At 40.0% G+C, this 17,770-nt stretch overlaps 1 protein-coding gene across 3 annotated transcripts; it reads right to left on the bottom strand.

Moving 5' to 3' along the window:
- Positions 1-112: 112 nt before the first annotated feature.
- Positions 113-17,368, bottom strand: mroh1 (maestro heat-like repeat family member 1). 3 transcript variants are annotated; one of them, XM_028424800.1, is made up of 45 exons: positions 17,229-17,368; positions 16,579-16,682; positions 16,346-16,491; positions 15,913-16,044; positions 15,675-15,837; positions 14,973-15,071; positions 14,675-14,826; positions 14,120-14,260; positions 13,862-13,954; positions 13,222-13,300; positions 12,680-12,793; positions 12,510-12,583; positions 12,269-12,391; positions 12,061-12,168; positions 11,823-11,967; positions 11,649-11,689; positions 11,329-11,470; positions 11,178-11,230; positions 10,885-10,992; positions 10,638-10,757; positions 10,435-10,557; positions 10,208-10,354; positions 9,657-9,683; positions 8,520-8,642; positions 8,353-8,432; positions 8,043-8,184; positions 7,860-7,955; positions 7,522-7,626; positions 7,226-7,361; positions 7,017-7,129; positions 6,749-6,901; positions 6,499-6,555; positions 6,205-6,302; positions 5,921-6,083; positions 5,554-5,717; positions 5,322-5,459; positions 4,339-4,453; positions 4,040-4,186; positions 3,868-3,934; positions 3,643-3,764; positions 3,324-3,473; positions 3,096-3,230; positions 2,909-3,011; positions 2,708-2,773; positions 113-2,610 (listed from the first exon to the last, which is right to left on the bottom strand). In XM_028424800.1, exons 2-45 carry the CDS (start codon positions 16,598-16,600, stop codon positions 2,534-2,536), a joined length of 4,902 nt encoding a protein of 1,633 aa, XP_028280601.1. In that variant the 5' UTR covers positions 16,601-16,682; positions 17,229-17,368; the 3' UTR covers positions 113-2,533. The 3 variants fall into 3 exon arrangements, with proteins under 3 accessions (XP_028280601.1, XP_028280602.1, XP_028280603.1); XM_028424801.1 differs by having other exon boundaries at positions 7,860-7,952; positions 8,040-8,184; XM_028424802.1 differs by lacking the exon at positions 9,657-9,683.
- Positions 17,369-17,770: the final 402 nt, after the last annotated feature.

Here is a 17,770-nt window from a genome sequence, read left to right on the forward strand (position 1 = left end):
ATCCAAAAAAAATAATAGTTTTTTTTTTATACAGTTAATACAGTGTATATAACAAGCTACAAAAACTTCACACTGTCCATAAAATCTTCCTTCAAGAGGCGGTAAATGTAAAATTAATCAAAACAGACTCATTTTGTTATTATTTTAATCTGATCTGTTTATTCTTTCTTTTCTTTTCACATACACTGATTGCCATCATCCACGCTCTGTTCTGGTCTGGTCAAGTAACACATTGGAAGTCCTTTTCACACATTCAAACATTCAAACATTTGAAATTGTCATACCTCCATGTGCCACACACATGACGTACCTCCATGTGACACACATACAAACACATTAAAAAAATAAAAAAAGGAAGACATGGAAAAATGATATCATTGGTATGAAGGTTACAAGAGCTTTTAAAACAGAGCACTACGAGTTATTGTTCACCAATCACCCTGATCAAAGCATTAATAGTGTTAGAAAGTGCAAGAGGCCATGAGTCCCTGTTTGTAGAGAATTTAAGTCTAAAAATATCTTTTGTATTTTACTGATATGAATGGAGGATGATATTTTTTTTCACCCACAATCAATGAGGTGAAATATTTGCTTTTCTGTTTTGAACCAGAACACCACAGCTGAAACTTATACAAGTGCAAATCAAACATAGGACTCTGACTGGAAGTCTGCCTGCCAGCTCCCAGGCCAGGGACTGCATGGCAGAGCTTAAAAGTGCAGAACAAATATTGGAGGTATATTTAACAATAATGCATCACCATCACCTGACTCTGTCCTGGACATGCTCGTCACACACTAAGGATTAGCTTTGTTGGCTTTTGAGCGGTCTAACTTTAGAACACACTGAATTAACATGTACTACAGACATCCTTATATAATACACCACTCACACATATACACTATTTACACAAAAGGCCTGAAACCCCACAGCAGTACCCTATAAAACCACACATCACCATCCATGTCATCCTATAATGAAACAACATTAAGTTCATTCCAAGAAAAAATCATTAAAAGCATCTATTAAGTGCTATTATAACACATCATATCAATGGACGTTTGGCACTGATGTCAGCATGGGGACACTAGATGATCTACCTAGCAACACTTGTAAGTAATGGTTCAGTTGGCTCGACCATAATTAATTCATCCTCTCTAAACTGCTGAAAAAACCCAGTAACACTAGGTAACAGTAAGCTTTCAAAGAACTGATGTCAACTGGCTGGTGTGTTATGACACAGTTTGGCAATGATGATGATGTTCTGTGGAGACTGACTCTGGTAAACCAGGACAAGTGGACCACCTAGCTGTAGCAGTGGCAGTGATTTATGCCTTAATAATGGAGCTGAACACGGCACGGATGTATCACTGCCTCGTTAAAAAATGTGGATGTAAAATTCTAGCTCCACTTCACGCGTTAGCGACAGCAGGAGATTTCTAAGCACAAGTCCTCCTGGTAGAGACTGTTTATAAAAGTAAACATTGTCCTGTTATTGCTGGCTGACTGGACAGCTAAAAGACAACTATCCTGTTTGCTTATGTTTTTTAGACACAGCTACAAACCTTAAAGGATAAGCTGGGAATTGGGGCCTTACTTTCTAATGAGTGACAGGGATAAACAGCAAGAATAGTATATTAATAATCTGTGTTAGTAAAACTGCATGTCAAAATGATGGATACGATGTTTACAATTCTCTGTGGGTGAGTTAAAGGAGGAAGACAAATGTAATAATGTATGTGAAAAAATGCTACAGTGAATGAATGTATAATGCTGCATCTTACTTCACATCAAGTCTTCCACATTGTACCACACATTTAACTGTACCTCTGTTTCTTCATGAACGCCACAGACAGAACTGACTGAAGGGTATAAAGGAGGGTACTTCTTTACTATATCTAAGCCCAGTACAATGGAACTTCATGTAAGAGACTATCTGAAATGAAAGCCTACATTCACTGACACTATCCTGAAATGCTGGTATGAAGACAAACACACAGTACCCGTCTATGTAAGATCTTTGTCATGAGTAATAATCATTTGCATGTTTGAAGAAACTACATTTATTCTAAAAAAAATCTGTTTTAATGTACAAATGTCTTGAAGCTTGATATATATATATATCATCATATCATCATTAGAACACAGTATATCTCTGTGTTGTCTCTAAATGCTACAACGTCTATCTGAAGTACACACAGTCCTTGGTCAATAAAATATAGTTAAGCACTAACACTTTCTTCAAGTACCATAATGTAAAAAAAAGAAGCTAAACAAAACTGCTAAGGGCTAAATATGTGTGTGTATATTCATCGCCGTGATCCTATATTTGTTCCTGTTTTGGTCCCTGTTTTGGTTTTAACAAATGTTGCAGGCATGATATTCATTTTTTTACAATGGTGTGCTGAGTATCTTTGCTAAATTAAAGCATTCATTCATTTTTTTATTTAATATTTATATTTCTTAAGATAAAGTGACGTAAATCTACTGACTGAAAGGTACGCTGATATGTCAGTCTCAGTATGTGTGTGTGTGTCAGTGGAAGTGACCCATGGCCTCAGCAGCCTTCACTCTCACCACAGGATCTGAATCTTGAAGCAGCATCACTAAACCTGTAGACACACATACACACAAACACAACATTATAAATCAGCCACACACAGAGTGAGATTTGAACCTTGAAGGAAATGAACTGGTGCTTTGTGTCACCTTTAGTGATGGTGCCCATGTTGAGGTGGGAGAGATGCTCCTCTTGAATATTCCCTAGCAGGAACCCTGATGAAATATTCATTATCACTATAACCAGGTCACAGTATGTGACATTTGTTGAAACCAGAATGCAGTTTGTTCATATTTGAAGCACAACAATATATTTATAACACAGAATGCAGTTACTGAGTGCTACATTACCTATAAACATGGCGGCTCCTGCTCGGACCTCAGGCCAGTTGCTCTTAAAGAACTGGATGACTGAGATGTGGTAGAAATTCAACATGCCAGGAAAGTCCTGAATCTACAAACCACAAAAACACACAGTGACTATGCTTCTGTTCTGTAGTTGCCACACAGATATGAATGACTTTCACACAGCTCTCACCAGGTACTTAGTGAGGTCATTGATGAACTCTCCATAGTGCAAGCTCTTGTCCTCATGGAGGTGGTTCTGAAACATGGCTGTGATCTGCTCTGATCCCACCACAGGAGCACACACTCGCATTGCGTACTTACAAGCCTGGACAAGTGTGATAACCAAATTCAAATATTTGTATAAAAAATAAAGCTTTGAATCTGGCCACAAGTGTGTCTGTCTGTTCTCCTACTGTACCTTGACTACCTGTGGGTTTGGGTCAACCAGGTGTAACAGCAGGCTGACCAGAACATTGTGGATCTGGTCTTTGAACACTGGTTCTCCTGAGCCAAACTTGGACAGATTTCCCATGAGATGGATGGAAGCACAGCGGATATCATCACTCTCCTGCTTGAGCACACAGTCAGAAGGTACCGTTGGTGTTTATAGTGTTTGAAGTGTAAAACGTATATACAATATCATGGCTGACAGTGAGTCTAGTGTTATTATTATTAAACCTGAATACTTTTTGAAATGTTAACACATTGTAAAAAAAAAGAACACAAAAGAAACTTACACTTTCCAAGAAGGGTTTAATCTTCATAAAGATGTAGACCACAAGTAAGTGGACATTCTTTTTGTCCAGGTAGAGGAGAACCTTAGACAGACCAGACATCGCCTCCAGGGTGATCAGCTTACCTGCAAAACAGAACAGACATTTTAAATTTATACCAAGGGAAGTAAAAACAAAACTCTAAACCAGTAGGCTTTAGGAATCACTCCACACGTGTTGTTCACCCACCTGGATCATCCTTCTCCTCCATGCCTGAACTCATGGCTGCCAGCAGCTCCTTGGCATATTTATTCACCTGGTATGAGAGGAACAACACATAAAGAAAGCTGTAAATGACCTTATAGCTGAAATGCATAGAGTAACACATAATTATCTGTGCCCTTATACTGTGTGTGTGTACCTTTTCAGGTGATCCCACGGCTATGTTACCGAGCCCTCGAACAGCCAACATGCGGACGGTGCAACAGGGATCTGATATCCTCTCCATCATGTTGTTCATTAACACATCAATTAACATTAACTCCGTCACCACATGGTGGTTCAACAGCTGGAAATAACAAAAAAACATCTTATTCATGATCTGCTGGTCAATGATGGTCAGCAACCTATAAAGTCTGGGGTTATTTTGTTTTATTATAGGTCAAGACAGTAGATCTCCAGCATAGATCTCACATAGATCAATAGCAATGTGTTATTCACCTCAGAGAAGAAAGCAGTGACTGTGATTCTTTGACATTCATAGATGTTGTTAAGGGACGGACACAGACACTCCACTATTGCAGGCAACCTGGGACCAGCATGTTTAGCCATCGCCCTACAGACAACAAAATCATATACATAAAACATAAGATGTTATATACATGTCTAATATTAGTCCTAAAAAAATTTAAGGCACCACTTTATCAATAATAAAGCATGTTTAAACCCAGACTGTGTAACACACGATGAGTGTTCTGACAAGCACAGACTGCAGCGTGTTGTGTGCTCTGCTGAGAAGGTGATCGGCTGCAGCCTGCCATCGGTCATAGATCTGTACGTCTCCAGGACTCTGAGGCGTGCAGGTCGGATCACAGCTGACCCTTCTCACCCTAGACATGGACTCTTTGAGCCACTCCCTTCAGGCGTGAGGTTACGGTCCATTCGGACCAGAACCTCACGCCACAAGAACAGCTTTTTCCCCTCTGCTGTTGGACTGTTCAACTGTAATAGACTGCTCTCCACTGTCACTTCACAAGGTCACTTTAGTATAGTCACTGCATATTGATGACTATTTGCACTGTTTACTTCCATCTTGCACTACTTGCACACTAGTACCACCTCACCGATCCATGTGGTACCTATTACATTATTACACTCGTTCATATAAAGGTCTATGTTTGCCACTACAACCACCACTCATTTTATGTTCTGTTCATTGCATGTCTGTTATGCCATGTCAATTTATAGCCTTACTTTTAGTTTACCTTGTTTACTTGACCTTATTTACCTTAATTTTATTTATTTATTTCATGTTAATTATTATGTTTTTATGTATGCACCAATCACTAAGGCAAATTCCTAGTAATGTGAATCCCCTTCACTTACATGGCAATAAACACGATTCTGATTCTGATTACTGAGATGAGTGATCACTTTCCTGTAGAAAGATTATAGACCCCGATAGTGTGTGTTTGTGTGTATACCTTGCAAGTAGTGTTACTCCTTCAATGTGTGTTTTGGGCTCCTTCATTGCATCCCAGGCATTGTCTTCATCCAGTCTTTTCATTACTTCATCTAACTGGGCTCGTGCTAAAAGAATTCTCAGAGCGTCAGCTGCAACTCTGAAACAGAAATGGATTTGATTATATATACATACATACATATATTCAGATGTGTATTTTTTATTTTATTGAATAAAAAATCTAATATGTTTACCCTGCTACATGGACAGAGGCTGTGTGTTTAGTGTCCTTTGGTCCTAACACTCCAACACTAGCTCCCAGTCTGACGGTGAGACAGGAAAAGAGCTGAGGGAACAGACTGACTGCTGCCTCCTGACTCTGACCATTTAATAACAGCTCTTTAAGACCACACGTCATCTGAAAACAAAAGAGCACACATGAGAATCATCCTCAAAATATTAATGACCAAGCTTCACAGCAGTATCTATTTAGAGGACAGAAAAGTGAATAAATGATGGTATTTAACTGTTATTTATTGTGTTCCGTTCCTGTCCTTATAGAAAGATGCCTACATAAAACATATTGTGTCTGGATAAGGGTGCAGCGAGTCTTTGACTTACAGCCAGTGGCTGATTGTTGGCCACTTTTGTTGTCCCTACTCTCATCGACTCCTTCTTGTCTACATAGGGTGCCAAAATGAGAAGCTTCTCCATCACCATCTCTATGATCTGTTTGGCCACAATGGGATCTGCACCCAAAGCCATCCACATCTCACTGGTCCAGCTGTTCAGATAAACACACACAAGGTAAGTTTAACACTTATACAAATGACTATCTAGATAAAATCATACTGATGTGAGAGCACATGTTGTGGCCATGCTGAGATATTTTTTTAAATACATGCCTGTCATATGGAAGAGGCTGGTTAACAAGTGTGTTGATAACAGTCTGTAGATGCTGGGAAGCCAGGATTAGTACAGTCTGTGCCACAGCCACTCTCACCTATACACCCGTGTGATAAGGCAATGGTTTAGTATCACTTATTATAATAAGTGTATACATCTGTATACAATATACATTATTAGGTACCAGGGAAGAACTAAAGTAAGATATAAACTAAATGAAGAACAATAAAGAATAACATAAGACTATAAATGTATATTATACACTCATATATATTATATATTTATTATCTTACTTGTTCCTCTGTGATGCTCTGTAGCCGCACATGCAGCACCTCCAGCATCTCTGGGACCTAACACACAAACAGACAAAGACTGAAACAACAGTTTCTGACATCTAGATAATAATAATAATAATAATAATAATAATAATAATAATAATAATAATAATAATAATAATAATAATAATAATAATAATAATAATAATAATATATTTAATTATGGACTTAAGTCATTTCAACAAAGAATTGTGTGTGTGTGTGATACCAGATCTTGTAGTCCACCTCCTCTGTTTTTCAACATTGTGTTTAGGATGACAGATGAGGCTCTGCAGCAGTTTGTCTGACTGTCAACCAGCCCTTCAAACAACATGAACACCAATGTTGTCAGCTGCTGCTGAGGCAGACGTTTACTCATCACCTGACACATGCAGGGAAAGACGCAGAGTTAACATACTGTTGTACTGTAATGTTTGTTACTAAGCATGCTAGTTTGACAAACTAAAAGAAGTCTTGCTGAGTGGTGCAAAGTGTACCTTGGTGAGGTCTGAACAGGCCTTGTACAGGGCTGAGTGGTCTGGGTTTTCAAGTTGCTTTTTTAAAGGCGGCAGAGACTCCACAGCATCATCTTTATAATCCAAAGAGAAACCTAAAAAAAATGGCAAATTAAACCATGAAATCAACACAATGTGCAGAAAGTCTTGGGTTGAATAGCAACAATGTAAAGTTTGACCATGATGTTTACCTTCATATCGTAGTTGTATGTAAAGCAGTGTGTATATGCAGTCGATAGCAGCAATGCGTACAGCAGGGTAAGGGTCAGAACATCGTGGAGACAATCGACCCAGCAGAGCTCCAAGGTTGTGGAAAGACACCATGTTCTAAACAGGCAAATTGGCAGTCATTTAAGATGTTACAGTAGTATCACCAAATCAAAGCTTTTTCCCTGTGTCTTTTTCCCCAAAGCAAACCTTTGTTGTTTCTATGTAAAGACCTGCATTGAATATATAACATAAATAGTGCATTTGTAAGTCTGTGTACCTTGACTGTCAGGTTATCCAGATAGTAAGCCAATATGTGAGCTGTAGCCATGACAGCTCTTTCTCTTTCATGGTCCTGTGCAGAGTTCAACCACGATTCGATGTGCTGCACAGAACAATAATACAACACAAAAAAAGTAACTATTTATGTACAGCAGAAATTGCACAGCTGAAAGCAGGAAACTAGAGAGTGGCATAATATATCTATTCAGAAATAGAAGGTGATTTATCATGTCCATAAATTTCTAAAAACTAAACGGAAAACTGATATTAAACATACTGGAAACACATTATGTATATTTATAAACAAAGAGCTCAGGCTAACACACTAAATCTCACCTTGAAGACACTCTGTAAGCCATCAGGTGTGGGATCTTTGGCCAGGATACTCTTCAGCAGCTCCTGCAGTGCAGCCAGTGTGTCTTTGTACAGTGCCTGAAAAGATGTACCAGCCTTTGTCACACATAGATTAATATGACCTTTAAAAGACTACTTTAGAGTGACTTGTCTCCTTTTCTTCACCTTTCTCTGCTTGGGGTCAAGTGTCTCTTCTTCTTTAGTTCTCTCTGGAGTGTGTGTCTCAGGTGGCAAAGAAAACGCACTGTTCACACACACCTTTAACAAGTCAAAGTTTTCATTCTCACTCAGTGCGGGTTCCAGTGGTCTGAAGAACTCAAGTCAAAGATAATACAGGTCACAGACGCAAGTCTCACATTATTATGTACTTGAATCTGTGATATTACAAACCTAAGTAATTACTAATACCTGTGATCTCACATACATGATACATCATCTACCGTATTACAAACTGCTTTTCTGTAGTTAAGGATACATGAGGTTGGCACAGGTGGTCATCACAAGAGGGCGCACTGGAGTCCTCAGTGAATCTGCTGGCTCTGCCTTAATGAAATCCTGGTATAGAAAACAGAAGCATTTTCACTGTCTGCAATTCAAAACCCTTCATAAATGGCTGCCAGAGTTCGTCCCCATAGTACTGACCAGCATGACAGTAATGAGCTCCTGCTTGCGAGAGAAGATGTAGCCTTGCTTCTTGACACACACACTGATGGCTTTGGCTATAAGGCCAACACTCTGGATCAAACTGAGCTTCATTGTCAGGTCCTGGAAGAGAGCAACACATACAAATGCAGATGCACAAAACAGAAGGACAAAAGACGCACAAAGACATACAGTATGAGAAGAACAAGACAAAAAAGGATTTAGGAGAAGAGGCATTTTTATGAATGCAAAAAACAAGGCGTTAGCAGATGCAACTCTACAAAGAGCCTAAGCAAAAAACACACAGCAAAATCATTCCAGCAGCTTAAGAATCATTCAGTCCACCAATTGATTAAATCAATCCAATAATGAAATTGTAGATTGATCCTCCATGTCTGTGGATGGAGTGACGTTTAAATCAGAGTGGTGTGATTAGAAGAGATCAATACCTGCAGGTTCTGATCTCAAACGTGACAGATGTTAGAAGTTAGCGAGAAATTACCAAAGCCCTTTACACTCAGGGTGAGTCATTTGTGAGACACTTAAGAATAATCAACCTTAAAGCAACAGAAGACACAAAGGAAGAATGTGTCGAATTTACTGGGAAGCTTGTTGGACTCATTTGTGCTTAAAAGTGAGTAAAATAAAAATCTCTTGCTACACAGCAAAGGACGGGGTGTGGCAGGATCCATGGTACATGACTGAAGTATTTAATAAACTGCCTGTGATGTGTCACTTGAAAACTATATTTCACTGTGGTGAGATGGAGTACTTTAATTTATTACAATTAGCACAACTATAGTCAACTTGTAATGTTAGAAATGGTCTCTACATATTCATGTCTGCACATTAAAAACAAACATTGGCTCCACTTTCACAATGGAGTCATTTTAATGATTAATCCTTCAGTAAAGCCTTCTGAGGACTCTAATCTTTACATAATGTAGCTGAGCTGTATAAAACAAAGAGAAAACAGTAAGTAGAATAGCTGTTGAATGGAACTTGACTTGAGGACTGTAAGATTTTAGTGACAGCATCACCAAGTGTGCAGGACCATAAGGCACAAGTCAGAGCAAGAAACTGAAGAAACAGAAAATGTTAGAGAGATTGAGAGCCCCTGTAATCCTGTGACGATACCTTTGTCTCTACTTTAATCCCCAGAACCTGCATGAAAAAGAAGTGATAAAGCTTTAATAAAAATACATTCCTGACCCTGCAAGGATGAGTTCTGCTGACTCAACAATTATTGACATGTATCCTGTGTTATTATCACTTTTTCTAAACATGTTTTTTCAGAATGGGATCCCAGCCACAACTAAAAAAAAAAAAAATCAATGAATGAGGAGTTGGTCCATTAAAAGAAACTTTGCGCTGAATGTTTCATATCATCTACAGAAGCATGTTAAGATTTGTTCACACTTGTCGGATTCACATTGAGCTCTGATGAAATTCCCGCCATCAGAGCTTTGGTATGCACTCAACAAGCCGACACAGACCCACCCATTTATGTCTCAGACACACTTACCAGTCTGTTTGCTTAATAAAGCGTATGATCACTCCAGTGATACAGGAACATGTGCACAGGAATATGTGAAAACCCATATTTCTCAGTAGCAGCCTGTTGAAACTATCTCTCTACACCGCCCTGTGAGCAGCTACAGAACCTGCTACAGATGTGTGTACTTTACCTTAGTATTAAAGTGTTTACTGATGCAGCGCAGAATGTCCTGATCGATGCGGTTGAGTATCGTTTCTGGAGGAGCGTTCAGAGCCACTTGACCATAGCACAAGATTAACGTGCTTTTTACCTTCTCCACCTCAACATCATTGCGTTCCTGTGGTGCGACAGGGGAGCAGAGAGCGTGAAGGGCCTTTCTACTTTAATAATAATATATAAATGTGATAATAGCCGTACTTTGAGCAGGTTGAAGATGCTTGGTGACTTCTTGAAGGCATCTGACTTGCCAAACTCATCCAGCTTAGCTAGAGTTCCCTCTAAGTGGCTGTTGGCACAAAGCCCGATGCCCATTGCAACTCCCTGATAGGTACATAATACAAGTGTAAAACACAGAGTTTAAATATTTTTTTGAAAGAAGCTGTCAGATGAAATCTGTGTACTTCTCTTTCGACTGCATCGCTGTGCCGTGCTGTGAGGAGGATTTCCTGCAGGTGTTTTTTGACCACCTCTTTATTGAAACTCTGCTGAAGAGTCATCCCTATACAGCGATACAGGAAGCTCTAAAAGAGAGGGAAAATGCAAATTATATTTATTTCCTGTACTAAAGGAGATCGTTTAAATACAATGGTCAATCACACAATCACACAAGTCTTTTGTCATTTAGAATAAACCTGTGAATAAACTTACCTTCTCCTCCAAGAGGTTGTTATATGTGGAGAGGTATCTTGTTGCCTCAGCTGCCAGCTGACACACCCATTTATCATCATCAATCGTTGCCAGGGTTTTTGACAAAAGCTGTGAACAGTATCAGTACATTCAGAACGACATTTCACTTAGTCAGATGTACATATTTGTTGACGACGTAACGCCGATAAATAAGTCTGTATTACCAGCCTTATAAAGCCAATGAATATGATAACTGTGACTTTACAGACAGTTTACATAGACTTTAATTATTTTATAGAAAACCTATAGAAGACCTTCAGTAGCTTCTCATCCCACTGCTTCTTATCCAGACTCTCTGCTGTTGACTCTGTTAAACACAAAACAATACAAATATGAACAGAAAATCCTCCAAAGCCTTTACTTGTAGGTCAAAACATAGGACATAGGACGAGATCTGCATATTACCGTCTAGCACTGAAAGCAGAAGAGGTATCTCTTTCTCCCACAATAATTCTGTATTTGGGTGAATGTTGACACTGAGGACTTGGAGGAGAGAGAGGGACGGCGCTCCGTGTCCTCTGCTGTTGAATGGAAATGCTGCATTCACCTGAGACACATCAGAACAAAGACATGTAGACAAAACAGCACCAAATCTGTCCAAAGTGGTTAGGTTGAATGAATTCATTAAAATAAAATAAAATGCCCTTATTCACACTGCAGATGCAGGTTAGCTGGTGCTAATAGGAAGGAAGTTAATCAAGTAAGTAATATGAAAATTTCCTCACCAGCAGTCTGATCATTAGTGTTTGAGGAGAGGGCAAATTGACTGTTAGAGAGAGAAAAAAGACACATTTAGTAAATGAGACATTTTATCCACACACGCCCCTTATTTAACACGGGCATCTAGAGCAGATTATGTTCGTACTTATGAATCGTGCCTGTACTACTGCTCTACCTACCTTCCTGTGTAAAATCTATGTTGAAGCTGGGCTCACTGTTTGCTTTCTTCTTCTTGCCCAGCACTATTAAACTTTTACACAGTGGAGTGGTGGCATTGCTGTACTGAGAGGGGGTCAGATAGTACAGCAGCTTGGGCCAAAGAACCTTTACACAACAAAATACATGTCAACTCCTCTGTGATGTCATCCATGTTACACATTTTACCTGACAAAACAAGAGACAAAACACTGCACGTACATCAGCCAGTCGCCCAACAGTGGTGGTCAGGAGATGCAGGGTGTTGTCACACATTGTCCTCAGTGCCTCATTGGTGACCTCCTCTGGGTCTGTGGGTCTCGGGCCTCGCTGGAAACCCAGAGACACATGCACATATTTGCTTATTAATAATAACACTAAATATTTAAAACATGACAAAGAAATGAATACAAAAGGAGCTGCACAGTACCTGATATGTGTCATGCAAAGCGCAATGCTGAACTATGAATCTAACCAGCAGCTCTCCTCCCTCTAACTCCAGGTAGCCATGATGAGCCATCGCACTGATCACCTGCACCACATGCTTTTTCACCTGGGAAACAGAGATGTAGATATGAACAACTTACATCTAGAGGATGAGATTCCTTAGCTGCAGTTAGAGTCACACATACTCAACAGGAGTATCTATGCATGCATAATAGGTGTGTTACCTTGTTGCTGTGGTCAGCCATCGGCTGTCTGATGCTGGCCAGAATCAGCAGCTTTTTGCTCTCCATTGTAGAAGCTGTAAGACACGAACATACATTAAAGGATTAAATAACCAGATCAACATTTGATGCTGTACAGTACAGTACAGTGGTCTGTTACTGTATTTCCTCACAGGTAGAGTTGATAAGGTGACGAAGCACAGCCAGAGAGCCCACCCTGCTCCGTTCATTACTGTTCTCCAGCTTCTGAAGAACAAACATAACCAGCCGATCTGGAAAAGAGTTTGCTGGAGGGAGAGAAAAAAATGTTAAAGTGTAATGCACAACTTGTCACAGAAATAAACTAGTACAATGCCTTCTTGTCTTTGTCTGAGAAATTAGTGGCAAAGATACACATTAAAGAATGGAATGGAAATAATGAAAACAAACTGTATGTTTCTGAATGCTGCACAAAAAGTGTAAAACAGAGACAGACAAGCAGGACATGAGGCGCAGAGGGAAGCTGACCAGCTATCAGAGCTAATATAATTATCTAGTGGTGGAGTCTAATTCATGATCTCATTACAGCTCTTGTGACTACATAGAACTAAAACACTTAGAAATGCCTGCAGCTACAGGTTAAATATGGTCAAGGCAGACCAGAAATACACTGTTTAATGTGGCAGACGAGCAATGATCAGCAGAAAAATGCAGACATAAAAATAAAAATCTGTACCAAGCAAACTGAAGCATCGGAGGACCTCATTGTGGTTCTTGACAGTGGGAGGGTTACTGTAATCCACAGGCGCAGACACCTGGGGGAGACAAAGGGAATATAAAGTCATTTATTGTAGTGAGCACTGACATTTGACTACATTTGGTTTAATTGCCTCACTGACATGTTTTCAATCTATAAACTAGTACAAGTGATATGCAGCTACTGTTATCCCTCTGACTGAAGTGGTTAATCACACGTGAGTTTCAAGTTTCAAGTACAACCAATATCCTTCCTCTTCTCCTACATTTATGAAGTGAAGAAGAACTTTTTTCCACACGGTGTGAAAAACTGCTTTAACAGGTACTGTGTGATAACAGTCTGGTGAAACACTCTCTCTGTGGGGACAGAGATCCTTAGCAAAGTTGTGGTAACATATTGCAACAGTCAAGGCATCGGGCCAAGTGTCAGCTGAGTCACAAGGTAACAACAACGTCTGACTACAGTCATTTGACATATTTGACAGTAAAAAAAAAAGAACAGAGTTTACCCCTATTCAAGAAATCTACACCGCCTTTATGACTATCCATGTCAGGCAGCAACCATCAGGTTCACTCAGTTAAAGCTGCAGTATTTATCTCTTTGTGTACTTAGAGTATACCTGTTGGTGCAGTGCAAGAAGCAAACTTTCCAGTTGTGTCTCCAGCACTCGGCTGCCCATGTTCACAGAAGCATCAAGGACTTGGCAGAGACTCTAGTTGGAGTAAAGACAGAGTTTAAGTATATGACATTGCAATTATTTGCCAATTAGACACAACTTACTAACATTAAGAAGATTTTTATTAGCCAGCGCACATATTAGAGAAGCATGGAGAGATATTATAGATCATTAAGTCTAGATGCATTGTACTGCACCCACCTTGCTAATGATGTAGTGCTCGTTGTTTTTCTTGTACATGGACAGAATAGCAGGAATGAGTTTGGGAATCTGCTCCTCCAGTTTATCACTGGCCATCAGATGACACATAGAGCCCAGTGCATCAGCCACTGTCAGTCTCAGCTGGATCCCACAGAGACAAAGAGACAAGGAGGATGTAAAGCGACAGACAGGACAATGACACATTTAAAAGCTTGTCAAAATCTGGACAGAGGCGATATTACTGCAGTGAATTAGATGTAAAAAAAAAAACATTAAATGTTCTTCAGGAGACACTGCTGTAAAAAGATTCTGCCTTCAAAATTTTTTAGTAGTTTTTATGACATTTAAATTGCATTAGTTTCAGTGTTATGCTTTGCTTTTTTTCCCATTTTCACTTACCATCTTCTTATTTGCGACTATAATCATCTAACTCACCTCAACTTCCCTACTCAGTGAACTTCCTCCACTACTGCCTAAGCACATGACTTGATGCAGGCTGTTTTTGTAGATTGCACACCATATTTCACATCTATTGTAATCCTCAAGTGAGCTCACCTTGGGCTCTCTGCTTTGTAACCAGTTATTGAACAGCATGTCAAAAGCAGCAAAGATTTCACTGGAGAATGTGTCTTTTCTGACAGTGGGGTCTGGAGCCTTGTCTAGGTTGGCCAAGTACTCCAAGATGCTGTTACTGAAATGACACAAGGCTGGAGGAAGAGAAACAAACAAGGAGTAAAACGTGATGATAAACAACAAGACAAGAGAGAAAGAGGAATTGGGAGCTTGCATACCTAATACCTAAGTGCGATGTTTTGTTAAGGGGGTTGATAGAGGCACATTGGGAGATTCTTACCAGATGAAAAGACCCACTTCATGTTGTCCTGTTTAGCCATGCTCAGCATGGGCAACATTGTACCCAGAATAGCATTCAGGAAGGGTACCATGCCATAAACTGGGGAAAAATGACAAGAAGGTTTCATAAATGGTGCATTATTACTCATTACTTCCCCTACAAGGCAGGGACTAATGTGTATTGTTTGTGGCCACACCGGACACTACTCAGCAAAGCTGCACTTTGATTATTTTGTTATTTAATATAATTTAGCTCTTGGCATTTCTTTGTAGTGTCACCCTGCTGTGAAACACAGACCCACATTTAAATTCAGGATCAATAACACCAACCTGAGACACTTAAAAATCACATCGTCTTTTCCTTGCTAACCAAACGATCGGAAGATATCAGGCTGATTTTTTTCGCTAGAATGAAAAAAAGATCACCTAATCTGTGATTCAGAATTTATATACTCAACTAGAAATATACTGATCCAATGAGCTATAGGCCTCCATCACTATGTTAAAAAACGTATCTTATTAGAGGGAGAGGGCTCCTTAACAAAAAAAAAGCATTGATCGGCAAACTTTTTTAACAGGAATAACAGTTTCATGTTTTTCTCAGTACCTGCTAAATACCTTCCTGGTGAGAAGCAGTCCCTGGTCTGAATGTGGTCTACCTCCTGAACAACACACACACTCTTTTATCAGTGTAGCTTCTTACCATTTGAATCAGAGAGGCTGGCTAGTGTTTGGACCACAAAGAAGTGAGGTAAAATTCCTGGCTGGAACTTGCTTAGTATCTCTTCCATAATGTCATTGATGTGCTTGTTACCCACAGCAACCAAGATATTGCTGGCTGCCTGCTGCCAGTCAGGGATGACGTCCTGAGACAGAACAACAACAACAGGATGTGAGGAAGGGAAACCATTCTCAAAATTAAAAATTAAAGTGACTTTTACCTTTGAGCGCGTCATCTCATCTGAGGCAAGGGAAATAATACTCTTTATTTTGGGAGGACTGATCTCGTCTATTCTGCAGCCGACAATCAGCTCAATAGTCTGAAGAATCACAACTCTGTGGCTCACGACCAACTGCAGCAGATGGAGGACGGGGAGGAGAAGAGGAAAACAGATGTAGAAAAAAAGAGTTAACAGGTTTAAGATGAGGACAGAAATTAACACATAACATCATAGGCAGTTTCCTACTAATAGTAACACTAGCATATAAAGAGTTAAATGTACTTCTCGGCCTACAGGAACTATTTGTGTTCCACTTTGAAATGGGCAGAACTGATAAGAGTAGCCGTTGTAAGTTATAACTGGGTTTTTTATCAGACACCGGCATGTAGCTGAACTGTATTAAATTTAATATTGCTGTATGGTGAAGTTTTACCTTTGGATGTTTCAGGACATAGTCCTGACACATGGCCAATACCCGGTCTGGCTGCTGTTTTCCTAGAGTCAACATAGACTTTCGGACTTGCTCCTGGACCTCTGAGTCTTTATCATTGGCGGCATCTAGGAGAGCCAGGGTCACCTCTAAAGAAGAAAAAAAAAACAAATCAAAACAGTAAGACGTGTGTGTGGTATAGTGTTTAACAATAGAAAATAAGAGCAGAGGCTCACGTTCAACATCTGTCCCGTCCATGGTGGACAGAAAGAGGGCTGACCTCCCAGAGCCAGCAGCCAAGGATGAGCCTTTCCTTCTGACGGACAGAGGTTGTCTGGAGCTAAGGAAGAGAATATAAAAAGTGCATATAAGACATGAAACGCAATGCAAACTAACAGAGAACCACTTGGTTTAACATGACAGCAGACAAGCAGGGTCCTGTGATGGTTGTATTAGAGTTGACCTCTGTGGCAGCTTCACAAAGGCAAACACTGAGCCATCACAGGCAGAAAGCTGACTGTTTAAAGTATCCTGAATTAACTGTCGCAACTGTCACATCAGTTTTCACCTGTTCAAGCCACCGCAAGCTAAAACAGTCACGTCAGTCACAGTCAGTGCTGGTGGCTAACTCACTTCTTACGTTAAAAAGCTTCAAAAAAAGATGACATTAAACACAAATGCCTGTCGCGGTGGTTAAAACTGCCACAGTCCAGTCTTTTGCATGTCATTTGTTTTTCAATTTAATGTGTAGATTTAATCTGCTGGGGTGATGCTGCTGCAGCGAGCTGTCACGTTAGCATGCTATGCTAGCAGCTACTGCTAAGGAAGAGCCGCTAGCCTGCTCAATAAAACGAATAACAAAGCGATGCTAATGAGGCTAACTCACCACGTCTTCCTGTGGGACTCCGCTAGACAATAACCTCACGCCTCAGGTTCAATCTTATCTCGACTGAAATATCAGGCTTTCCTGTCAGTGACACAGCTACGGTTAGCGTTGACTGCAGGTGTAAACACGCCTGGTCATGTGCTTCCAGTCAGCAGGAACGTATCAAGCAGGAGGCGTTCCCGGTGCACAGCACTGAGGCACATAGAGCTGCTACCACCGCTGCTACTGCACACAGACTCTCTGTCCTGGATGTACACATCCAGGACACGTCTTGATCTTGATCTAATTTTTCTTAACGTGTTTTTTTAAGTAAATGAGTACACTGACCAATACTACTTTAAAGGACGAGTTCACAGACTAGAATAAAATTTTAATCTCAGTTGTAGAACCTGGGATTACAACACTCTAAAACACATCATCAGGAAGCACCTTGAGTGACTTGGTTGTCACATGTTGAGTCAGTGAGTAAACTGAATTTAGCCAAACCACACCCTTACATTCATGTTGCCCAAACAGACAAGACTAGTCCTATCTATCTATCT

The sequence above is a fragment of the Parambassis ranga genome, chromosome 16 (assembly GCF_900634625.1).
Source record: "Parambassis ranga chromosome 16, fParRan2.1, whole genome shotgun sequence".
NCBI classification, from domain to species: domain Eukaryota; kingdom Metazoa; phylum Chordata; class Actinopteri; family Ambassidae; genus Parambassis; species Parambassis ranga.

What these genes read in the sequence shown, in the direction of transcription:
- mroh1 (XM_028424800.1), bottom strand. Translation starts at nt 16,600, where the DNA reads ATGGACGGGACAGATGTTGAAC. An exon ending in ACAACCTCTTGGAGGAGAAG is followed by an intron (nt 10,758 to 10,884) that starts GTAAGTTTATTC and finishes CCTCTCTTTTAG; the next exon opens with AGCTTCCTGTATCGCTGTAT. An exon ending in CCAACAATCAGCCACTGGCT is followed by an intron (nt 5,718 to 5,920) that starts GTAAGTCAAAGA and finishes TTTTGTTTTCAG; the next exon opens with ATGACGTGTGGTCTTAAAGA.